Genomic DNA, 24964 nt, shown 5'->3' on the forward strand with positions numbered 1-24964 from the left:
CTAAGTCTAGTACGCTTTCCACTCCCTCTGATCACCTCTGTAATGGATGCACACATGATGGCAAATGCTAAGCATGAAGCCAAGGAAGAAGCAATTAGGAAAAACCCTCATTTGGACTCAAACTGAAGGTGGATGTCTTTCAGAATTCTCAAGTCAGGAAGTCTGCATGCCCCCTGGGACTGGCCAGGACAGTTAGAGCTGGTGGAATAAAGACCACCTAACAAAAGTCCCCTAAAGTGCCAGCCAGGAAACTTTGCCAAACTTCCTTTCCCTGTACCAAAAGCACAGCCCCACTGAACGTGGTGCAGTTTTTATGGGATGGTCCCACATGGGCTGTCCTCAATTTTCCTTCTGTCTTCTTGTCAGCAAGAATGGCATAGCCAGAACTAGGGCTCAGGGAGGGAACGGCATTACCTTGGTCCAAGCTGAGAAAGCTGCAAGCAGGCTGTGGGTTAGCCTCCTCTCCATTCCCATCACTTCATAAAGCTCTGAAGATGAGAAACAGTCAGAAGGCACAAAACCCTTCAGGTTCAAGCTCAGTGCCAGCCCGGGGCCTGCCCTGCAACTCTGCTGCAGCTGCTGCTCCTGCTGTAGCCAATAAAGGGGTAGCAAAGGGGAAAAAAAAACCTTGATTTTTTTTCTTCATCTGGCAGGCTGCCAAGAGAGACGTCTGTCTTCCCGTCAGGAGGGCTGGCCATCCGAGAACTCAAGGAGGCCAGCTGTCATAGTGGCTTCTGCCTGGGGGATGGGAGGGAGTCATCCTCCTCCCCGGGCCTTCTGGGACAGCTAAGAAAGACTTCTTGGACCACAAAGCCTAGGGCTGCTCAGCTCCCAGTTCTCAGGGTCCTTTTCCTGACAGAATTTGGGAGGGATCTCAGAGACCATCTAATTCAATCCCTGTATGAAAAAGACCTCCTCTACAAGAAAGCTGACAAGAATGCAGCCAATTTTTGCCTGAGGGCCTCGAGGAAGGCCCAGGATCCCCAGGCTGATAGCATCAATGTCTATGACAAAGGCCAGAGTACTGTTTCCCAGATGAATAAATGACTTAAAAGCATGACTAGGAAGCCCTTGATCGATTTCTTATCTGAAATGGAAATAATCTTCCTAGTTATTTAAGGCTGGGGTTTGGGAATATGCTCTAGGGTAGACAGCCTTTGGCAGCAGGGCACAGAGGAAAGAACCCATTTAGGAGGTGGCACTAGCATTTACCAGCTGTGTGACCTGGAGCAAGTCACTTAACATCTAGGATTTTACTTCAGTTAGCTCATTCATAAAATAAATAAATAAAATAATACTTAGACTTCCTACCTCAAAGGACGGTTGTGAGGAAAGCACTTTGTAAACATGGAAGTCCCATGGAAATAGCATTTCATGTCTTTATTAGACACTCCACAGAGGTCTCTTATCCTCCCCAAAGTCTAAGAAACACTAAGCACCAATGCCCACAAGTTCTGAAGCTAAAACTGAACCCAGGCAGTCAGAAATCAACCTTATTTTTTTAAAACAATTCAAAGGAATGAAACTCCACAGTCACAGAACGAAAATATTTAAAGATGAGAGGGTATCAGAAGTCATGAAATCTAACTCCCCTCACAAAGGCCCAGGGAAGGGAAGTGACTTAAGCAGAGTTACAGGACAAGTTAGAGGCAGAACAGGACTCATTTCTGAGAAGGCTTTCCTGTGTTTAGTAATTATCCTCAAGACTGGGAAGTCTTTCCTTAAAACCAGCTGAAATCTTGCCTCTTCCAACCAAACTCCTCATCTTCTTATAGACTCAGGAAGCTAATGGTTAAGTTAAAAGTTAACCAGAGGAAGTTTCTCACTGGCATGAAAGGAGTGACCTCCTTCTACATTTGGGGGAGGAAAATCAGCACAGTGAAGGAACTCAAGATGGTTAGCTGCAGGAGAGAGCTGATCACTACTTTGGAGGATCTGAAAGGCTTTCATGGGTAAGTATTAACTTTGTTCTGGCTGGCTCCAGAGTAGTAGCAGTACTACTAGTAGAGGTAATTAACATTTACATGATGCTGACTATTTGCCCAGCACTGTACTAAGCGCTTCACAATTATTATATTACTTGATCTTCACAGGTGTTGTTATTATCCTTATTTTACAGTTGAGAAATTGAAGCAAAGATTAAGTGACTTGCTGAGGGTCACACAGTGAGCAAGCCAGTAAGAGGCTCGATTTGAACTCATGATTTTCTGACTTCAAGGCTGGTGTTCTATCTCCTGTGTGACTTCACTGCCAAAGGAAAGAATCAGAACCAATCAATTAACCAATCAGTAAGTATTAAGTGTCTAGTGTGTGCCAGGTATGACACTAGGAGCCAGAGTCACAAAGACACAAGTAGGACATCAGTGCTTGATATTCAAGAGCTACATTCCATAGGTGACTCATGCACAGTTGACAGGTGAGAAGGCCTAACCATTTAGGACAGCCATTTCAAATCACCCCCCCAAGCCATTAAAATGTCAATACCCTGTGATCCAGAGCAAGCCCCATTAGGCAGATACCCCAAGGAGGTAAAAGATCAGTAAGTATAAAAACAGCCTGGAGAAAGATTGTTTATAGTAAAGGAAAAATGGAAACAAAGTAGGGGTCTACTGATTCGAGAACAGCTGAACAATCTGCAGTAAAAGAATGTGCTCAAGTATTACAGTGTCTGGCACAGGGGAGGCACTTAATAAATGTTTACTGACTGACTGTGCTATAAGAAATGACCATGGCAGATTCAGAGAAACCTGAGAAGAGTTCTGTGAACTGAGACAGAGTAAAACGGTCACAATGAAAACAACAATGGTCATGGTGATGTTAACCTGCAAAGGATAACACTTCTGGGAGCCCTCAATAACTCAGACCAAAGCAGTGACCAGTCAGGAATTTAAAAGACTCATAATGAAGCATGACATTTCTCCCTTGGCAGAAATGAGGAACTTCAGGTACAGAATGAGGTGTTAATTTGAAGATATGAGTATTATGTTACCTTTTTTTTTTGGCCTGACTATACTCACTTATTATAAGGGAGCATTATTTGGGGACAGTAGAATTAGTCTGGAGAGAGAGGCAAAACATTTTTTAAAAAAACAAGAGAAAAATGTTAATAAGACATTTTAAAATACACTGAAGAGAACAAAAAGAAATTCAGAAAATAACACAAATGGGATGATTTTGTTACTGCTTTGTTAAATTTAATACACTTTAAAAAAGCATATGAGAAATTCAAAATTTTAGAACCATCCTCTTTAGTATTCTTTTCTGGATCCTAAAATGTTTGCTTCTGTTGATGACTGCTAAGGTCAAAAAAAAAAAATTTTTTTTTTTTAAAGAAAGCTATAGGGAGCAGATTTCAGCTAAAAATAAGGGAAAACTTCCTAACAATTGGGGTTCCTAAATATAGATCAAGTCTTCTCAACAGTTTCCCTACCACCAAGAACCTCTGAATGCAGGTGGGATGATCACTGCTAGAGAGGCAATAGTAAAGGGTCTGGTTCTGATAACACATTAGACTGAAACTCTCTAATCTAAGGTCCCATCTAACTCCAGGATTCTATGATTCAAGAAAGATTCTGGCATGTGTGACACCTCTTTGGGTGAGTATATAACCCAACCTTTGAGCAGGACAGCTGAATATCCATAGTAGGGCATCATTGAAATTGATTACTAGACTCGGGAGTCAGAAACCTTGGGCTCATATTCCAGGACCCCAGCTTACTAGTTGTGAAGAACAATTGAGACAGTAAGTTAAAAAAAGAAGTTCTGAAAAGTTGGAAGTTAGCTGTTGCTATTTGCTATTGGGTAGCTGTGGACAAAGTACCTCACCTCTCTGAATCTATTTCCAACGCTATTAAAAAACAGAGAGAACACATTCATGACCTAATTCCACAGAGGTATCTGGAGGGAAGTGCTTTTGCAAACCTTAAAGTGCTATGGAAATGGGAATTTATTTTTTATTGTTATTATTAACATTTTTCTCATTCTTTTTAATGGGATGAGAAAAATCTTTAATTTTCAATTTTTTAAATATTAAAAATGTTTTAATTCTTTTAATTTCAAAAATCTTTAAAGTTTTTGCATCTTGAATTTTTAAAAAAAATTTTAATCTTTTTCTCATTCTTTTTTTCTATTTCAGATAGAAATAGTCTTGGGGCAAGTCACTATTCTGCTAATATTCTTTTCTATTCAGTATCCTGTGGACTACTGCACAGTTGAGAAAACAAATGCTTTTTGAAGTTGAGTAAAAGTATTAGGTTACCAACTCATCTTCTGAAGGCTCCTTGTTCCAAAAATTTCACCAAGTTTTCTACCTTTCTACTATGCTCTAAGCAAGTCTATCAATTCTCCTTTTCAGTAAAGAATTATTCACCTTTGGATACTCAAGACACAGTAGTCAATGAATATAGCAATTTACTGTTTGATAAACCCAAAGACCCCAGCTTCTGGAAGAAGAACTCACTGTTTGACAAAAATTGCTGGGAAAACTGGATAACAGTGTGGTGGAAACTAAGCATAGACCAATGCCTGATACTATACACAAGAATAAAGTCCAAATGGGTACATGATCTAGGTATAAAGACTGATAATTATAAACAAATTAGGGGAGCAAGGAATAGTGTATTTGTCAGATTTATGAAGAACAGAGAAATTTTTGACTAAGCAAGAGATAAAGAACATCATGAAGTGCAAAATGGATAATTTTGATTACATTAAATTGAAAAGTTTTTGCACAAACAAACCCAATGCAACCAAGATTAGGAGGGAAGCAGAAAACTGGGAAAGAATTTTTGCAACTAGTGTCTGTGATAAAGGCCTCATTTCTAAAATATATAGAGAACTGAGTCAAATGTACAAGGATATAAGTCATTCCCAAATGGTCAAAAGATATGAACAGGCAGTTTTCAGAGGGAGAAATTAAAGCTATCTATAGTCATATGAACAAACGCTCTAAAAGAATTATTCATCTTTCTGTCAGGATGATGGACCCTCTTTTGTTAACACTGTAAAGTGTTTTATTAAGGTACTTTCCAAATCTGTTAGGGTTCATTTTATAGTTCCAAAGGTACAGAGTAAACCTGGGCTTGTACAGCTGTTTCTTTCTCTTTTGATTATCATTATTATTCTTATGTCACCTGGAGGACAAACAGGGCAGAGGTAACTTCTCAAGAATATCAATCAAACCTGATCCTCATCAATGACAGCCAAAGAGACAGCTAAATTAACCCTGCTCTCTTCATTCCATTCCTCAATCGCTTACTTTGTCCAACATGTCACAACAGTAGGATCTGCTACTATCCCCTTCCTAAAAACAGTTTTCCATTCGGTCCCATGAAGCAGTGAAGGACTTGAAGCAATAAGCAATCTAAGCTGTAAGCTGAGGTTCTGTCAGGGAGGAAGAAGCAAAAAAGATGGGTCTAAATTTAGGCTGTTCTAGAACAGTGGCTCCTATTTGAATGCTTTAAAGAATGTATGATCTCATCAACGTGGGCATTCCCTTTAATGCTGAGAGAATCTCAGCCAGGACAGCATTTGTCTGTGTCTTCCCATCACTCCTCCAGTGGGTACGGGCTATGCTGGGTGTCTTTTTTCTGAATCTGACACAATCACAGAAGGACCAAAACAGAACACACACAGACTGTTCCTCTGTGATCAGCCCTTGTTCTTTTCCAGTCTGATGCCCCCTGACAATATGCTTTATTGCCATTTCTTGGGTAGGATTCTTGGTTGACCGTGTGTGTCGCATATGATTCATGTGTTTCTCCACTGTCCTTTGGGCCAAACTGCAATTTTCATTTTTCATAGATTATGTTCTATGATTCCCAGACCTGGAAGAATATTGATGTCAATAAACTGGGATTTCTGTTTCAGGGGTTACTGAAGGCATTATACAATCTCCCAAATTCAATCTGGTTCATTCTCTTCCTCCTACTCAATTCTGGATCCAGCATGTTAGCTTGTTATCCATCGGCAGTGCCTGCTCAAGACAGAGATCGACACTGATGGATCAGATCTGGGGGCTATCCATCTGACTGCACATCACATTCGCATCACACAAACTCCTCGAGGGTAGAGACCATTTTGTTTCCATTTCTGAATCCCTACCACAAGTCCTGGCACACATTAAATGCCCTGACTGGCTAAGGTGGGGGGGAATCCTAACAGCCCAAGTAAGTACGCACTGGTTAATGAAATATTTTTTAAAAATCAAAAGACCAAGAGGAAGGGCCTCCAGTATGGCTCATTTATGGAAAGACATAGACAAGTATCATAGATGAAAAAGCATAGGTGGGTCACCACCAGCATTACCCCACATGAATGAAATTACAGATCTACCAAAACAACTTTTTGCAATGTTGTTTTTCTTTTGGGGGTGTGGGGTGTGTGGAGAGGTTATAGCTATACGTATGTTTGCACTTCGCCCTCTCAAACAGACATCGTTGGAAGAACAGACCCTATGTGGACAGGGTTTTGCATCAGGAAGGCCACTTGGAATAACTACAACCACCACAGGCAGTTTCCTCCATGAGCTTCGATGTGATCTCCTATTCAGCAAAACATATAAAAAACACTAACTTATCTGAGAGGAACCTCTCATTTCTTTTTCTCAAGGTAGGAAAAAAAAAAAAAAAAAGGAATGCCTTGGTGTACTTTTCTGATGTCTCACTGTGGTATGGAGGTGACTCTGGTTCCCTGAAGGTCAATCAAGGGGAAGCCAAGATCTGCCAAGTTCTACCAAGCTGGAGCAGTTTCCAAGGACAAGCCCAGCGAAAGGCTGCTTCTGTTACCTTAGGATCAATAGGGAAAGAATCAGGAATCTATGAGGGAGTGCACCCCAGACCTGGGGAGACAGGCAGGACAAAGGTGTGGAGACAGGAGATGGGGGCACTGTGAGTGACAAATGAACAGAAGGCTAGTTGGGCTAGATGAAAGAGCTGTGTGTGCCAGAAGTAATTTCTAATGGAAAGGCAGGCGGTTGGGGTTAGGCTGTGAAGGGTTTTAAAAGATTAACAGAGAAGTTCACATCTGATCATAGGGTTTGACAAAGGATGCCATCTTTAACCGCCATGATGTCCAGCTCACACAAAGGACCAAGATGATACAAGGCAAAAAAAGAGCATCTAGGTCTTGTCCTAAGATGCAACCACACTTTTCAACAACAAGGCAAATGAACACATCACCTCTGCTCAATACATCCAGAGACTAGGAGCTCATTTTCTTCTCCACCGAGGTGAAATCAGCCTCCCTGAGCCATCCTGAACAAGTCTGCTCCCCCTTAAACATGACAGCCCTTCAAACCCTTGAAAAGTACTCCTCCCTTCTTCCCTTTACTAGGTTACACAGCCCACATCCTTCCCCTCCTTTCCATACCCCCTCCTCATCCTGCTTGTCCTCTTCTGCTACAAAGTATATAAAGAGGGGACTGGTGCTGAGGGAAGGGGAGAGAGAGAACAAGCCCCAGATTCTGCAGCCAGAGGAGGAGATCAGCCCCCAACTATCTGCCTACTAACTGTGATGGTTTTCTCACCTCCCCATCAATCCACACTTAGCTTCTGCTTTATCAGAAGCCCAAATCTTTCTGGGAAACTGCTAGATGGTCTGCTGGTCTCAGGGACACCCTCCCTCCCCCCAGCATAACCACAGGGCATTAGCTGATCTAGGGAGCTCCAGATGCTGGGTTCTACTATCCACTGTGTGCTGGTGCTGCCGATAGGTCTAGCTCCTCCTTCTAGACTCTGAGGCTGCCCTGCATAGAAGGTAGTCTGCAACAAGCCAAAGGTGGGGTAGATGGGATGGAACTTAGAATGCCGAAAGACAACTCAGAAGGCATCTGATCCAAACTCCCGCCCCATGCAGGAATCCCTGGCATAGACCTCCAGTTTCTACAAAGCAATTTACATCTATTACTCATCTGAGCTTTGCACTAACTCTATGAGGCAAACATTTTAAGTAACTAAGTAACTCAAAATCTCCCTCCACAATCTGCCCTGAGGCTGAATTTACACACAGGCCTAGCTGATTCCAAGGCTGGTGCTCTGGCCACGACTCTGCCTCTTCCAGTTTCCCAAAATCTATAAAGCTCAAGAGGCTTTTGCCTCTGCTTCACCTCCCTCCCCAAGGACAACACCCTTGAGGTAGGGAATATATTTATTATCCCCATTTTACCTATGAGGAAATTGAGGCCCAAAGTTACTTGCCTAGAGTCATACAAACAGTTTGCATCAGAGCTGGGAATTCAACTTGGTCTCCTGACTTTAAGACCAATGCTCTTGGCACTACAAATAAATGTCTTTCCTCTTTGCCTCACAGGGTTGAAATAGACAATATTTCTCTACCCTCCCTTACCCTACAGTTTACCCTGCCATCCCATGATTGGCATCAATGAGTCTGGCAAGATGCTTCCAGCAATGGTTAAATATGCTGATTTCTCTTCCCTCCCATCATTCCCCAGTACTGTCAACTTCATGTGGCCTAAACTGAGCAAAGTTCCACACACTTGCCACCATTCAGCTCCAGAATCTGGAGAAGACAGTGCTGGAGCCAGAAGGGCCTGGGGCTTACCTGAAGCAAAGGAATCAAAGAATCTCAGGAGTGGAAGGAGAGCTCTGAGGTGATCTCCTCCAGTTCTTATTTGAAGAGTAACAGCTATATTCAATTCTTGGCCTTGGACTACCGGATGTATTTCTACAGAGAGATCCATCAGTCAGTCTCCTCTCCTATACAATACTGCACAGGGTTATCAAGGATCCAATTAGGAAGTGTACGGAAAGCACGTTTGTAAGCCACACAGGGCCACAGAAAAGTCTGCCAACAGCAACACGCTGATGATGATGATTCAGATTCCCCCAAATTCCATAGACTAGTTAGCAGAGGAACAGGCGGGTCCCCACTCAACCCTCCTGATTCTACTATCTCCACTCTTCAATTATTTCCCACTTATTAAATTAAAATGAAAACCTTCCCATTTCTCCTGCACAGAGCTTGTCGTCTCCCTCAACAGATCAGGAGCCTCTTGAGCACTGACCATCTTTGGCTTCTGTTTCTATCCCCAGGCTCAGTGCAGTACCTGGCACCTAACAGGTGCTTGCACTGACTGACCAAGTAACATCAGAACTGCAAGGCACCTCTGCCATCATGGAGACCAACTATTAACTAAACAAAAATCCCTGCTATGAATCCGTAAAAAGAGGCTCTCCGGCCTTTGTCAGAAGACTTCTAATGAGGAAGAGCCCATCACCTCCCAGGGAAATCCATTTCATATTTGAAAAAGGGAAAGTTTTTAAAAAAAGCAAAGTTTTTCTTTAAATAAACTAGTTGGCCTCTGGCACACTGTAGGTGCTATATAAATGTTTATTATGTCCTCCTATGGAGTGTGTGTGTGGTGGTGGGGTGTCACACACACACACACACACACACACACACACACACACACCCCCTACAAATCTCCACATACTTTGGAGTGATAGCCCCTCAACACTGTAATCTCCCCTTGAGTCAAATCTTCTCCAGGTAAAGCTCTTCCTGCCCCTCCTATGGATCCTGAGGCTGCCAATCAGTGTATTCTGGATCCCTCCTAGCTTGGTGTGTTCTGCCTAAAACAAGTCACCAATCACAGTTATGTAATGAATGACGATTTCAGGAAGAAGGCAACAATAAGAACAGGAGGACACTGCCTAGGAGGTGGCACCTGAGATGATCCCTGGAGTGAAAGTGAGGAAGAAGTACAAGCAAAGCAGAGACGGTGACAGAATGAAGACTTGAGTCACTCGGGCAACAAGTATTTATTCCAAATTTATGTAACGTGCCAGGCACTATACAAAGCAGTACAGATACAAAGAAAGGCGAGAACAGTCCTATCCTCCAGGAGTTTCCTTTCCAATGAGGGGACATGGGGGACATGAAGAAACGATATACAACCACAAATATCCACAGTACAGATGGGAGATAATCTGAGAAGGAAGTTCCTAGAAGAGGAATCTGGAATGACCTCCAGCAGTAGGTGGGACTCTAGTGAAGCCTTGAAAGAAGCCAGGGAGACCAAGAGGCAGAGACGAGGAGGAGGAGAATCCCAGGTACACAGGATAGCCAGGAAAAGTGCCCTGAGTCAAAAGGGAGTGTTGGGGCAGGGAGAAGGCCGGTCTCTAGACATCCAAGTATGTGTGCAAGGGAAGAGGTAGGAAGGGCTACAAGACAGGTCAGGAAAGAGTCAGGAGTCTAGTTTCAGTGTATCCTGGAGGGTGAGTAAAGGGGAACCATATGAAATGAGTTTAGAAAGGGAGAGTGGAATCAGACTGTGGAGGGCCATGACTATGGAGCTAAGAAGTTTGCGCCTCAGTCTAGAGAGTAATGTTCCACTGATTATTTTTGAGCTAAGGGTAGAACATGGTCAGCCCCATAACAAGATGGCCTCAAGTTACTCCCACTCCCAGTGGAAGTTTTGATGGGGAAGAAAGTTAGATCTAGGGAGGAAACAAAGAGGAAGACAGAAAGGAAAGGTCATTGATGCAAGGGATGACAGACAGATGGTCTTTTCAATTAAAGTTAGAAGCTCTCTGATCTAAGATCTGGAATCCAGGCTGGCACTCCCCCCAACCCAGAAGAGGCAAGTATGTTTGGCCTTGGAACAGTAGCCCCCCTGGCTAAAAAGCAGAGCAAAAACAATCTTTGAAAGCTGAAGCCCTTTTCACTGCACTTACATAATCCAGCTGGCTGCATTTCACAGGGCTCTGTTCTCCCCCTACCAGTAAACAGCCCAAGCCTGTTTGCATTCCAAGCCAGACTTATTATTATTATTATTTTTACCACAGGGGAATTCATGGACATTTCATATATCCCAATGTGACTACTACAGATAGATTCACACCACATTATCCACTCTGATTTGATTACAGTCATCAGAACACAAAACAGGGCACAGCAAGGATGGGGAGGGAATGTAAAAGGGAAGAGCAATGATGGCCTTGGGGTTCTAGATCTGGGCCGGCCACTGACTCACTCTGCATCTTTGTGTAGATCACTTCTGTTCTCCTGGCTGGAATTTCCTCAACCATAACATGAGAGAACTGGAATAGATGCTATTCTCCATCTCCATCAGCCTGAAGGTCCTAGCTCCAACATCTCAGGTTCTAGAACAGCTGATGTTTAAGTAGTGCTAGAAGGTCTGCAAAGCATTTGACTTATACTGTCTCGTCCATTTAATTCTGTGGGGTGAGTGCCATTATTATCTCCTTTTTATGAATGAAGAAATTGCGGTTTAGAAAAGTCAAGTGATTTATTCAGGATCACATAGACACCACTGGGCCTTTCTGACTCTCAGACCAACCCTCTATCCACAACAGCCCATGAAGGTGCTTCTCTGTTCTGTATTTGAAGGACTCCCCCAACTCTGCAGTTCTATATTCTAAGTTCTATGGCTGTATGAAGGCAGTCAGTGCTAGGGGGTGTGGGGCCTGCATCTCAACAATTAGCTGCATAAATCCTGTACTCTGACTTGATGTGTTGAGGGGCACACATCTTGAGAGGCAGACACAGTCTAATTGCTAGTATCCCAAATTTACAGAGGTGGAAATTAAAGGCCAGAATGACAAGAAATTACTTGCCAAGGCCACATAATCAGGGAACATGGGAGGCAAGAACTTGAACCCAAACCTGCCAACTCCAAAAAGAATAAGAGTTGACATTTCTAGAGTTCTGGAAAGGCTTTCTAAGCTTGACATACATGATGTCATTTCAGCCTGTGTAGAAGATACCACATTTGTATGCTCTTTCTTCAAACTGATAAACTGAGGTTCAGAGGGCGATCTGCTTTGTTCAGGCTAAGTGTCAAAAACAGGATCCAAACTTGCACCTCCAAGTCCCATAGATTCTTTCCAATTATACCCTCAGTTTAGTCCAAGTTCAAGTCTTCAACCCCATCAAGGACTCATGTGTGGGTTTCACTAACAGTGCCTACGAGGGAAGTGATAATCCTTTTCATTTCCAGCAGTTGGAGGTGACTGGCTACTCCACCAATCTTCATGGTCCATTCTTCTGAGATTTCATTCCTTAAAGAAAGGCCAAGTAAACAAGATGAGCCCCAAGTGAGTGACAGGTGCCCAATGGAATGTATTCCTGCTGCCAGTGGGCAAGTCTGCTGACCCAACAGCATCTTTACTTGTTTCAATTCATTGGGCCTTCTTGGAAAAATCTTAGGAAGGAAAACTGCCCCAACATGAGAGGAGATCAGTGTAGATCATTCTGTGGCAAACTAAAGACTCAGACAGCTATCACTGACTGGCAGAGTGGGTCACTGGTACCACACATCCTTAGACAGAGAATACAATGTTCCTGACATGGGGTCATTTGGACTCTCTCCACCTGAACATTCCCAGGGATAAGAAACTCACAATCCATGGAGGCAGCTCCTCTCCCTTAGATGGCCATCCCAGGGGAATCATGGGATTGGAAGTCAAGAGAAATAGTTCAAATCCTGGCCCTATTTCAGGCTGTCACCTTGGCCAAGTCACTTGTCCTCGATGAAGTTTAGCTCTGCTGTAAGATGATATCAATAGACTAGGATCACCGATCTCAAACTGGAAGAGACCTTGAAGCCATCTAGAACAACCCCCACGTCTTAGAGGAGGAAACTGAACTTCTAGGAGGTTACCGCTGCCCACAGTCATGCAGGTAGGAAGCATCAGCAGTGCAACTGAAAACCAGGCAGATGCTCTGCTGTACTCCTCTGGCTGCTCCCCCTAGATGTTCTTGGAGGTCTTCCTACTCTAATTCACTCTCACAGTGAGCAAGGCTTTGACAACATCCACTGAGCAACCTGTGAACTCACTGATCCAGATCCAATCTAAGGAGCATTTGTTAAGTACTTAGCACATGTCAGGCCCTGGGCTAGGACAAAAGGAAAGACAGTCCTTGCCTTCAAAGAGACCTTGGGATAGGCTTCGATTTCCTCCTCTGCCAAATGACAGGTTTGGAACAGACAAGCTCTCGAGGACTTGCCAGCTTCCCCATGGCATGACCAGACCCGGTTGGTGCAGCATGAACTCCAGAGCCAACACCGGAGGAAGGAGGCCAGAAGTCACTTGGGGATAACAGAGAAGCTGACCACAGGCTCTATAAGCATTTAAAGACCCGAAACCCACTTCTTTCCTACTTTCCTTCATTTCCAGCTCAACTTCCGCGTGGCCAAGTGATTTAAGGCACAGCTCAACATCAAAATACAGCAATACACAATATACTATGTGCCAGAGAAGGCTGTGGGTTCGGGGGTGGGGGGAGGGATTCATTCCCTAGGGGAGCATGTCTGCTCTGCATTTGCAGGGGGCCTGAGTTCTTCCTGCTCTGCTATATACATGCTGCTCTGTGGCTTGGAACAGGTCATATGCCCACCATGAACTCTAGCCTGGTTTTTGTTGTACCTCCAGCATCTAGCAGTGCCTGACACATAGCAGATATTCAATGATGTTCGCTGAATTGAATTGAATCTTTTAAAATCTCAATAAGACACACTACTTTTTCATTCACTCAACAACATTAATCACACCTTTTCTGGGCATATCCTTGCATTCAGAATCTCAGAAGAATCAAAAACAAAGCCTCAGTTCTTGCCTTCAGGAAGCTCATGGCCTAGGTATAACCTAACATGCTGCGTGCATTAAGGTAAATGAAACATTCTTAGTTTCTTTGATCTGGGGCTGAAAGGAATCTCAGAAGACTGCCATCTACTCCAAGTCCATCATATGACAGATAAAAAGTGAGACCCTTCAGCCCTCTCTCTGTCACGACCTAGAACATGCCTCCTTCTCTGCCTCCCTCCCTCTATCCCCTCATCCTCAGGCTTCCTCACTTCAGGGAAGAAACAGCAACTCTCCAAACCTTAGGAGTCTTTGAGGCTTGCCTAGAGAAAGCACCCAAAGGAAAAGGAACTGGCTCAGAGTCCCACAGCCATAATGAGTCAGAGACAGAGTGATTTGAACTCAGGGCTTCCTGGCTCCAAGACCAGCTTGCTACCGCCTATACCACACTGCCTGCTCTATCCAAGGTCAGACAGCTGGTAAATGGCAAGGTTCCCTGATCTGTCAATACAAAGATCAACAGAAGGAACAGAAGATGTTGATCCTGGACAAGGGCAGGGGGAGACCAATCACTGGATTCAAGTTTTCACATAGACAAGGAATTCCACCAGCTTGGCTTGGCCTCAGAGAGCAGAACCAAAAATGAGAGTTAGGTGATTCAGGGAGACAAAACTAGGCTCTATAGGAAAAAATAAGAAGCCCATCCCAAAGGGGAAGGGGATGCCTTCCGAGGTAGCAGGCGTCTCCTCCTCCTCTTCCTGGGAAGTGCAAACAGAGGTGACAGAGAAGACTGCTGCTCAGGCATACACCAGGCTGGACGATCTCCCCACCTAGAGAATCTGCACCTCTAAATCCTGTTCTCTTTGTACAACATCAAATGGCTGCCTCTTGAAGCCAAAATCTGCTTTCCATGCAGACACATCCCTTGAGGAATGGGTCCTTTCTGTCTTGCATTTAGGGCTAGAGTGGGGCTCAAGACTCCAGAAAAAGCTGCTTTAAAAAGAGATACCAATCCAGTTATCTGGTTACAAATGGATTTCAACAGATATCTGTGACCCCTCAGAGCCTGGGGCTTAGAACAACCACAGAAAATGACTGCTTCCAGGAAAACCTTTGGTTCACACAATACCAGGGCCAGGAGAATCTGAGAAGAACTCCATTGATTTGCTTTAACTTGCAATGACTCCAAAGGAAGGGGAGGGAGGAATGAGACAGGAGTGAAGAGGGTATATTTTTGAGTCAGTGGCTAAAGCACAATGATATATTACCACAATGATTAGAACTGGAGTTAGAAGATCTGAGTTCAAATCTTGGCCCCCTATTAATATCTCCTTAAGCTCAGATAAGTCACTTTCACATGTCTAGGTCCTGCTTTCCTTGTGTAAAACATGAAGTAGTTACAGCAAATGATCTCTAAGGAGTCAGCTGGCTCTGTGGTCTCTTGGTCATCTCTCTTTTTAAAGGCAATGAACAGCAAACTGAAGGGCAGTGATTAGTATGCAATACTGGATCAATTGAATTTACTAACAAACATTTACATTAAGCACCAAAGCCTTATTCCTGGTGCTGGAGAGACAAAAGATAAAAAATGATAGTGCCCATTTTCAAGATACTTTCCAGTCTAGTAGGAGGGATAGGGCAGGTACAAAAATAACTAAGACACAAGACAGAATGTAATAGGGACAGAGAACTATTTAAAATTCCATGGGACTCTCAAAAGAAGAATTGAAAACGATGAATAGGAACATGAAATAATGCTACAAAAATCACTAATAATAAAAATGGACATCAAAACAACCTTGAGATTTTATCTCATACTCTACAAACTGGCAAGGGGACAAAAGATGGCAATACTAAATATTGGAGGGGTTATGGAAAGATAGGCACACTAGTGCATTGTTGGTGGAGCTGTGAACCAGTGCAACCATTATACACATTATGAACCACAGATCCATATCCTTTGACCTAGAGATTCCATTTTTGCCCCAAGGAGGCTATTTATAAGAAGGTCCCCATATATACCAAAATTTTTATCACAGCACTTTTTATCATAGCAAACAAAGAATTGTAAACAAAATAGATGATCATCAACTGACTAAATAAACTGTGATATAGGAATGTAATGGAATATTCCTGAGCTGTAAGAAGTCATGAATATGAGAGCACGTAAAAAGAACTGCATGAAGTGACGCAGAGTGAAGCAAGCAGAGTCAAGAAATTTATATGTAAAATAAGCACAACAATTAAAATAGAATCATAAAAAAATCCAAAGCGAATGACGTAATTATAAAGAAGCGTGGTTCCACGGTACCTAGGCAGGAGCAGGTGACGTGGGGGGTAAAGCACTGTTGTTGCTGTCTGCCCTTTGTTCTGGAAGAGGACCACAACAGCGGGAGGGTGAAGCCATGACTTGCAAGTGAATTGGATTTAAGTGAGGCAGGACTGTGCGAAGTCACCAGCCTCACTTTCTCCTTAGGAGTCCTCTGGGTCCTGTGGTGAGATACAGATCAGGACGAACGGAGACGGCCCCAATGCAGTGGGAGACCTTGACCTTTTAAGCTAAGGTCTTTCCCAAGTTTCAGTTTGTCTACAACATCCATTCAGTGATTAAGGCTAGGTAAGAAATGAGGCAGAGAGTGACCTCTTTTACCTTCCCTTGGGAGGGGAAGACTTCCAGGGTTTCTGGTCAAAACAGAAATAATTGCTATTTACACACACTCTGGGCCATCAGAGCCCAAAGGATGTCCAAGTGAGTTACTTGGGTAAAGCATAAAGCCTGGAGAAAGGAAGCCCTGGGTTCAAATCAGACATTTACTAGATGTATGCCCTCCATAAAGACTTTTAAACTCTACAGTAAAAAGGAGACAATAATAAATAGCCTTTACTGCCCAGGATGGTTGTGAGGATCAATGAGATAACATTTGTAAGGCATTTAGCACAGTGTCTGTCACATAGTAAGCACTTAATAAATATTTGTTTATTAACAAACAAAGAAAAGACATGAAAAGAAACTGTGGGCCCACCCCTTTGCAGAGATAAAAGTCCTGGGGTATGGTACCTTGTACATATTTTCATGCGTCTTTTTCCTACCTATTGATTATTTTTCCCATTGGGGAGGAAGAGAGTCTTTACAAAATATTACTTGCTATATGAGATGACTTTCTGGGAGGGGACAGGAGAAGGGATACTGAGGGTAATTTTGGTAAAGTAAAAAAAAAAGAGAGACATCAGTAAAAATTTATATTTTGTAAAAAGCACAATGGGAAAATCAGAAAAGGAAGAGATCACTGGGCTTTAAGTGCTAGAAAGAAAAAGACACTTTGTTTTAATCTTACTCTCCTACTTTAAAAGGACCTGGTGCCAATTCCTAGCCCACTCCAGGGGGTGGGATCTCCATGGGGCTATTTCCATCTCGAAATCCTAAGGGGAGATAGGAAAGATTTCTTGGAGGATGTGGCACCTGAGCTGGACCCTTGAAGAAAAGTTGTTGGTATCTTTCATATTTATATCTGCCGTGACTAACAGTGCCCAGCACACAATGGGTGATTAATAAGTACTTGTGGATTGATTGAGAATTTCAACAGGTAGAGATAAGGATAAAGAGTAGCAGAGCTTAATTAAATTAACTGAAGTACTTAATTTGAATTGCATTAATTACCTCTCTGAATTCTATCAATTTATGACTCTATAAATGTTTAATGAATTGAATTATATGATGCTGGGCACAGCCTCATCACTAGAAAAGTGGGGAGCAAGTCTAGAACCTGTCTCAGAGAACCCAGCTAAGTAGGGCAGTGAGGCAGAACAAGACTCAGGGGCTGAGAAAACAGGAGCCCTAAAGGTCTGGCACTGTCAAAGAGGTCATTGTGTGAAGTTCGGTAAGTCATTCCCTCCTGCTGAGACTCAGTTTCCACATCTGTAAAATGATCAATAAGGTCACTTCTAGCTCCAATATCTTATGTTTTATGAGAGGCAGGTTGGCCTCAGTTTCCTATTCTGTAATATGGGGATAATAATAGCAGCCATCTTCCAAGGATCATATATGAAAAGTGCTTGGGTGGAAAAAAAGTATAGTATAAGTGTTAATTGTTGCTGGGTTCAGCTCTGACAGATTATGATTCAACAGCAATTTTTTGTACTACCAAGAAAGCCAGTACTACCAAGCCATGGACAGTTTACTCGCTGTCCCAGAGGTATCCACATAATGCCAAGAAAATAAGAGGTAAATCTTCATCATGGCTAGGGGATGGTGGGGTGGCATCACAGTGGTGCCTTTGGATATTTCTGGAGAATGTGGACAAGAGGTTTTCTGGGTGGGAGGGTACACCTTCCTAGAGAGGCTGCAATCAGCACCACTGGGGAGAGTAGCCACCTTCCCAGTAAGGTCACAGATCTATCAAAGCAGATCCTGAGGGTGCTAAAGAACACAGAAAAGATACGAGTCAAGCCACATTGACATCTCCCTCCTAAGGACCCACAGCTAAGCCCTGTCCTCCCAGTGGTCAATGCAGCGAGGGACCAATCCCTGAATTGTGCAGCTGGAATCCTTTACTATCTAGAAGCCTTGCAGGGTTCCCACTCCTTCCTGGACTCACATTCTTTGTTTACCCTTCCTTCCTTCCTCTGCCCTTCCAGCAAGGGCTGGCTCCAGAACAAATCAGCAATAAACCATAAATGCTGGGCTCAAACTCAAGGGCTTGGCCCTCACTAGAATGGAGCACTAGGGAAATAAATGAGCTCACTCACCAGAGACTCAGGGGACCAGTCCACCACTGGCAAAAAGAAGAAAGGGAGTACAGTCAAATCAAACCACTCTGTCCCAGAAGTAACTCAGAAATTTCTAACTGAATGAGGTTCAGGAAACTACAGACTTGAGGGGAATGAAAGCAACAGTTAGGAATGAACTCCTCTACCTGAGTTAGGATGGATTCATCCTCTAGGAAAACTAGGAATTTAACTTCTCAGTTGTCCCTGGAAATGAAGATGAAAAATTTCACATCAAAATGTGTATGATGTGCATTTTGAGCAGCAGGTACTCAAGAAAACTGTTTTTCATCCAAGGTGTGGCTCCCAGCATCCCAATTTCAGCTGGTGAGAGAATCTGGCAGATTGGAAAATGGATAGAGGCACAAGCTCCCTGTCCCTGTTTGGCTCTGAGGCTAATGAACCAATAAGGAAGCTGGCCGGGCTCTCCCCTCCAGGCAAACCAGCAGGCTCCACGTTGGCCTAAGTTTTACCATGGCAGCTTCCATGCTTCAATCCTAATTCTAACCTGAAGTAGAAGCCTACTGGCAGAGAGAGACAGACTCTGAGAGACAGAGACACAGACACAGACAGACAGACACACACACACAGAGACAGACAGACACACACACACACACACACACATACACACACACACAGAGGTAGAGAGAAACAGAGACAGAGATAGACAGAAAGAGAGATACCTTGGTTCAAAGGCAACTACATAGTGCAGTTCCATTGTTGGAAAGCTCTGAGAGTTAGAAAGTTCATGTTCACTTTGAACAGAAACCTGCTTGCCTCTACCTCCCCACTGGGCCTGATTCTGACTTTAGTGACTAAGTCTGCCTGATGAATAAGGGAATATCATGATCATGGCAATTTTGTCTTCTTTTCTTGACTCTTCCTTCTCAAAGCTAATATTCCCAGTACCTTCCACAGGATCATTCTAAGGCCTGGTTGCCCTCCTCCTGGCATTATTTTCCCTAAAGCATGCTCCCCAGAACTTGACCCCATATTCCTAATGTGGTCTGATCAGGATAGAGGACTGTGGCATTGTCAGCTCCCTCTCTTTGGACAAAAAACACTGTGGAAATGTAAAATATTTCAATTAAATATCTGAGAATACACAAGTCCAGGCTGTCCCTAGAGAAATTGAGTGTTAATTTCTCAATTCTAAAGATAAGGAGGTGCACAGGTATTAAAACGTGGCTCTCTTTGTTCATCTGTAAGGAGTTTGGGAGAGGCAAAGAATAGAGGGTAGGTAGAATAAGAACCTTTCCAACTCTGGGCAGGATGCCCTGTGAGGTCCCTTCCTTCTCAGAGAAGCTAAGGTTCTTTCTCATCGTGCCAAACTTTGAGCACCTCTTGTGTTATTGCCTCCCATGTTCACTGGGGTGGGGGGAAGGATTAAGGGGTTTCCTAGAGATTCTTTCACCCATAATGATTATTCCTTAACTTAGTCCTCAGCTGAAAAGGAAGCCTTCCTGAATACCCTGGGCCCCAGTCATCCCCATACTCCTTGGCTTCTGTCTTTATTCAACAATGATTTTTGTACCCATTATTCCAAACTGAAAAATATAAGGGAAAATGGCCCTGCCAAGGCTCAGTTTTATTTTTTATTTTAATTTTTCCTTTGTTTCCACTTTCTTCATATTGAAGTAAACATTGCTTGAGAACCATTTTCAATTAAAGTTTATTTTGATGATTAAAAATCTTTCTTCCTTCCCCAAAACTGAAAACTACAAACTAAATAGAACAAAACAAAAAACACACATAAGATATACGCATAGTAAAGCAAAAACTAATTCCCTTTTTGTTCATGTCCAAAAAAGTATATGACAATTGGTTCCCTGAGTCCATCCCCTCTCTGTCTGATGTGGACAGCACGTGCTTCAGCATGGACAAACTGGAATCAAGGCTGGTCATTGCCTTGTCATTTGTACAGTAACTCAAGAACTCTCAGAGTCTTTAATACGTCGTTACCATACAAATGGTTCTCCTGGTTCTGCTCACTTCACTCTGTATTAGTTCATACAGGTTTAGAGAACAATATTTAAATCAAAATGAACAAGATATTTCCCTTCTCTGAATATCAGTTTCCTTCATTACCAAATGGAAGAATTTTCAGCTAAATGATTCTCTAAGCTATAAAACTGTACATTCTAAAATTCCTTCTAACTCTGACATTCTCTATCCTAAGAATTGTCTTGGCTGGTATTTGATGTTCCATGCTCTAAGTTCCTTCCAGTCTGTCATTCTCTAGTCTACCATCTAAGAACTCTCAACTGTGGCATTCTGTGAGTCTAGAAATAAAACACAGCCCACCAGGAGAGAGAAGAATAAGACAATCTTCTGCCATTGCTTGCGCTGTGCAAGTTGGTCTATGGTGTGTCCCCAGTTTGAATCCACATCTTGGGACACACAAAGACTCTTCATTCCTGCCGTTCCAGAGTGTTAACACTTTTTAATGTTTTCCTCTTTTCCTGTGTGCCAGCACCCAAACAGGGATGAGTCACCCTGCAAAAATACCCGGGGATCTGGGGCAGGACCATGAAAGAAAGAAGCTTTAAATGTTAAAGATACCTCAGCAGCTTTCCACCTTGGGACTAGGCTGTTTTATCTCGTTTAAGCAAACAATCAGATCGGAGAAGGCCCCAGGGAACCAGAAACAAGTGAGTAACCGCTTCTTAACTGGAGGACTTTACAAAAAGACTTGAATTCTTTAAAGACTACCAGATCAGGAGACAGAATAAATCATTTTCAGCTGAGGGGTTGGAAGAAATTAGGGCAGGCTTCCTAGAAGAGGTCACTTCCTATTTCTGGGTCTTAGTGTGCCCTCCCCACACCCAAACAGAAGGTTAGTTAGTTAGCCTCTACAATTCCTCTGAATCTTAAAATGCTGCACTGTAAGAAAGTAGGGAGAAAAGGCAGTCCTTTTCAAGCTCCATCTAGCCCTCATTCTGAAAGCGCAGGACTGGATTCCCTGGGACTGTGGCCAGATGTGTCATGATCCTCCCCTAACCATCGGAGAGCAGTGTCACGCCATGTCTCCTGAGCACATGGTTCTCCCTAAGGAGTGTAGTTATGCCAAAGTCCTTCGGGTTATAATGAAATCAAATTCTTGCTTCCCAGGAAACTCTACTGCCCAAAGGTCATTCACTGGTCCTTAGCAGGGCCTATAATTGGCCAGAATTGGCAAAAGGTCCCAGGCAATGATTTGAGAACCATGTCTTAGGCTGAATAACAAGGGAAAACCACTCTGGAGGAAGGGCCGGAAAGTCTCAGACAAAAGTGACCTCATCCCCAGGCCAGGCGCCCTGGCCATGCCCCTCCAGCAGACTCTGCTGCTCCTGGAAGATCAGAAGAACACCACCAGCTGCCACTTTTTTCCAACTTCAGAGTTCATTCTCTCAAGAAACCCTAATTTCATGGCTCCTCTGGACACTATGCTGAGAGAAATCAAGCACATTTGCATCCAAGAGGTTGAGAATCTTATTGGAGAGGGAGTATAAAATGACTTGTCAAACAAAGAAATGTAAAGAAAATTGGAATGTACTAAGTATATCCAAGGATTAGAATGTGAGCTCCTTGGGGGCAGGGACTATTTTTGTATTTAGGTGAATTTGAACCCTCAGGACTTGGCACAGGGCTCAGTAAATAAAGGGCTTGATAAATGTGTGTTGACTTGCCTCAAGTGCTATAAAATCAAGTGACAGAGAATCCATCATTTTCAGCAGTGGAAAAGCTTCCTGGAAGAGGTGGCGCCTGTGCCCTCTTCAAAGACAGAGGTGGGCAGCAGGGAGAAAGGTAGCAACAACGAGGTATATACTGTTTGTATCCACCGCTATGATCTCAATGGTCAAGGGAACTCCTGCTGAGTAAGCAGAGGACTGGACTTGGCAGCAAGATTTAGACCTGAGTCTACCTCAAATACTAAGTGTTGGAGCCTTGGTAAGTTATCTAACCTCCCTACATCCCATTTTCTTCATCTGTGAAATAGGGATAATAATAATGCCTTCCTCTTATGGCTGCTGTGAGGAAAGGACCTCTTTGTACAAATTTATTTAAAAGAACTTTTTTTTTTATGGTGGAGAAAAATTGGAAATGGAGTAAGGGAAGGAGGTGACCATCAACCATCCACAGGGGAGTAATTGCACAAATTCTGGTATGTGAATTTAATGGAAGATGACTGACTGAGACTTAAGAAATGATGAAAGGGCTGGATTTAGAAACACAGAAGATTTATATGAACTGATATAGAGAAAAATGAGGCGGCCGAGAACAATTTATACAGTGACGACAATATTATAAAGAAAAACAACTTTGAAAGACTTCAGCCCAATGATGACTCCAAAAGACTAATGCCCAAGCATTCATCCCCCATCTCATTGGAGAAGTGAAAGCCTGTCGAGAGCTGCAGATGCACAATGAGATAAGACTTTTCCAGACATAACAACTGCAACAAAAATGTTCTGCTTAACTATACTTTTGTTACAAGGGAGAACTGACATGACCGTGAAGCTCTAGAATACAAAAGGTCTCTCACCAAAATGACAAAAACAGGAACAAAGGGAAAATACAAATATTTGTTCCTTCCCAAATTTTCCAATTCTTGTCATGCACCTCACCCTTACCCCCAAGTCCCAAAATAAACCTGAATCTTTATTTCCTCCTCCATGACTTCAAATGTCTGGGGAATTTGCAAACTCTTGCTGAAGTCTAATTGCACTAACCATTCCAGAATTTACGCAACAGAGCAGGGAATGCACACACACACACACACACACACACACACACACACACACACACACACACACACACACACACACACACACACACACACACACACATACACACACACACCCCTGCAAGGAAATCAGAAGCAGCCTTAAAAACAGAGCTAAGCAATCTGCCTTTCTTTACATTCACAAATGTCTAGTGAGAAAGAAATTTTATTTTTATTTTTTTAATGTTTAACAATCACTGCCATACAATTGAGATTTTATCCCCCCCACACCTACCCCCCACTACCCCCCTCCCTCCCCACGACTGCATACAATTCTGTATAGGTTCTACATATACTTTCCTATTGAGTATATTTTCACTATAGTCATGCTATGTAGTCAGACTAAAATAAATGAAAGAAATCATATAACAAATCAAAACATGATGCACAAACACATACACATACACAAACATGATCTGCTACATTTTGTGAATGACTTCCATATTTCGAGAAAGAAATTTTAGATACAAAACAGATTAAGGGATAACAGATTTAGAGCTAGAAAGGACTTAATTTAAACTCTTCATTTTGTAGATGAAAAAACTGACCTACACATAGCTAGTACATGGCACAAACATGGTGCCCTTTCCACTTAGCCACACTGTCTCTTCTAAACAACTTTGATAGAATCTTCACAAAAGATGTGTGTCACACACATACACTCTCTCTCTCTCTCTCTCTCTCTCTCTCTCTCTCTCTCTCTGATATGAGATTAACACAGAGGAAAAAGCCAAGGCACAATGCTATCTGAGGGCAGGAATTCTGCTTAGAACATCACATCAGGCTTTTTAACTACTGCAAAAAGGAAGTAAATAGTTTTAAGAGAGTGTACTTCAATCCCCAAAAGGATTCGACAGAACTTCTGATCAATTTCCCATACAGACCAAACCCAGTGGTTGGTATTTCCAGTCAATAGCTGGCAAGAAGAAACTCTCAGGTGGGCAGCAGCAATGAGGGAGGGCAGAACACTTTCAAACTGAGCCCAGGATATTCCTGGCCAGGATGGCATTGCTGACCCCACCTGGGCCACTGAGCCAGCCTCCTCGCTGCTCTGTCTGCCTCCACTGGACCATGCACAGGCCAGCAGAGGTATCTTCCCACAGACCAGCCCTAGGGCAATGTCACACCTCTGTTCAAATTCTTCCACAGGCACCCCAATGCCTTCCAGTGGTGTTCAAGGTCTTCCATCTGATAGCCCAGTATACCTTTCAGCCATATCTCCAGCCATTCCTCTGCCCTTCCTGTGTCTCCATCCTGTTCCCCTTTCTCTCTACCAATTTCCTATTCATCCTCCTGGTCCAGCTTCTTGCAGAGAAGCATCCCCCAAGCACCCTGGCCCACAAAATCCTCTGACATTCCCTAATACTTATCATCTTGCTCTACTCAGTCCCAGGGGGAGGAAACAGGAGCAGTAAAAGGAAATCAGGGTCAGGCTATAACCAGCATTTCTGACATGTTTCCTACATGCCAAGGACTTTGCTAAGTGCTGGGGATACTTTTGTTGCTCAGTCATGTTAGACTTTTCCTGACCCCATTTGGTGTTTCCTTGGCAGGGATACTGGAGTGATTTGCCATTTCCTTCTCCAGCTTATTTTACAGACAAGTAAATGGAGGCAAACAGGGTTAAGTGACTTGCCCAGGGTCACAAAGTTGGTTAGTCTGAGGCTAGGAATACAACAAGAGGCAAAAACAGAGTCCCTACTCTCACTGAGCTCCTAGTCTAATGGGGCAGACAACACACAAATAACCAGGTATGTAAAAGAAAATCCCGAGAAAATGAAGGGTCCTTCGAGGAAGAGGCACTGGGAGTGGAGGGGCATGGGAGAAGCCTCCTGTAGAAGCTGGGATTGGAGCTGAGGAAACTGAAAGG

The 24964-nt window shown here is 43.2% G+C and overlaps 1 protein-coding gene across 3 annotated transcripts in view; it reads right to left on the bottom strand.

Moving 5' to 3' along the window:
• Positions 1-24964, bottom strand: part of SBNO2 (strawberry notch homolog 2) — a 226517-nt gene that overhangs the window by 76939 nt on the left and 124614 nt on the right. Inside the window, exon 1 of one of the 3 annotated variants that reach the window (XM_072601359.1) lies at positions 415-23187. The exons of the other annotated variants lie outside the window; for them this stretch is intronic. Coding sequence (XP_072457460.1) covers positions 415-474 — 60 coding nt within the window. The 5' untranslated portion in view covers positions 475-23187. Of the gene's footprint in view, positions 1-414; positions 23188-24964 lie in introns of those variants that run through there. 3 annotated transcript variants of the gene reach the window in all.

Source organism: Notamacropus eugenii, chromosome 4, assembly GCF_028372415.1.
Source record: "Notamacropus eugenii isolate mMacEug1 chromosome 4, mMacEug1.pri_v2, whole genome shotgun sequence".
Classification (NCBI taxonomy): Eukaryota; Metazoa; Chordata; class Mammalia; order Diprotodontia; family Macropodidae; genus Notamacropus; species Notamacropus eugenii.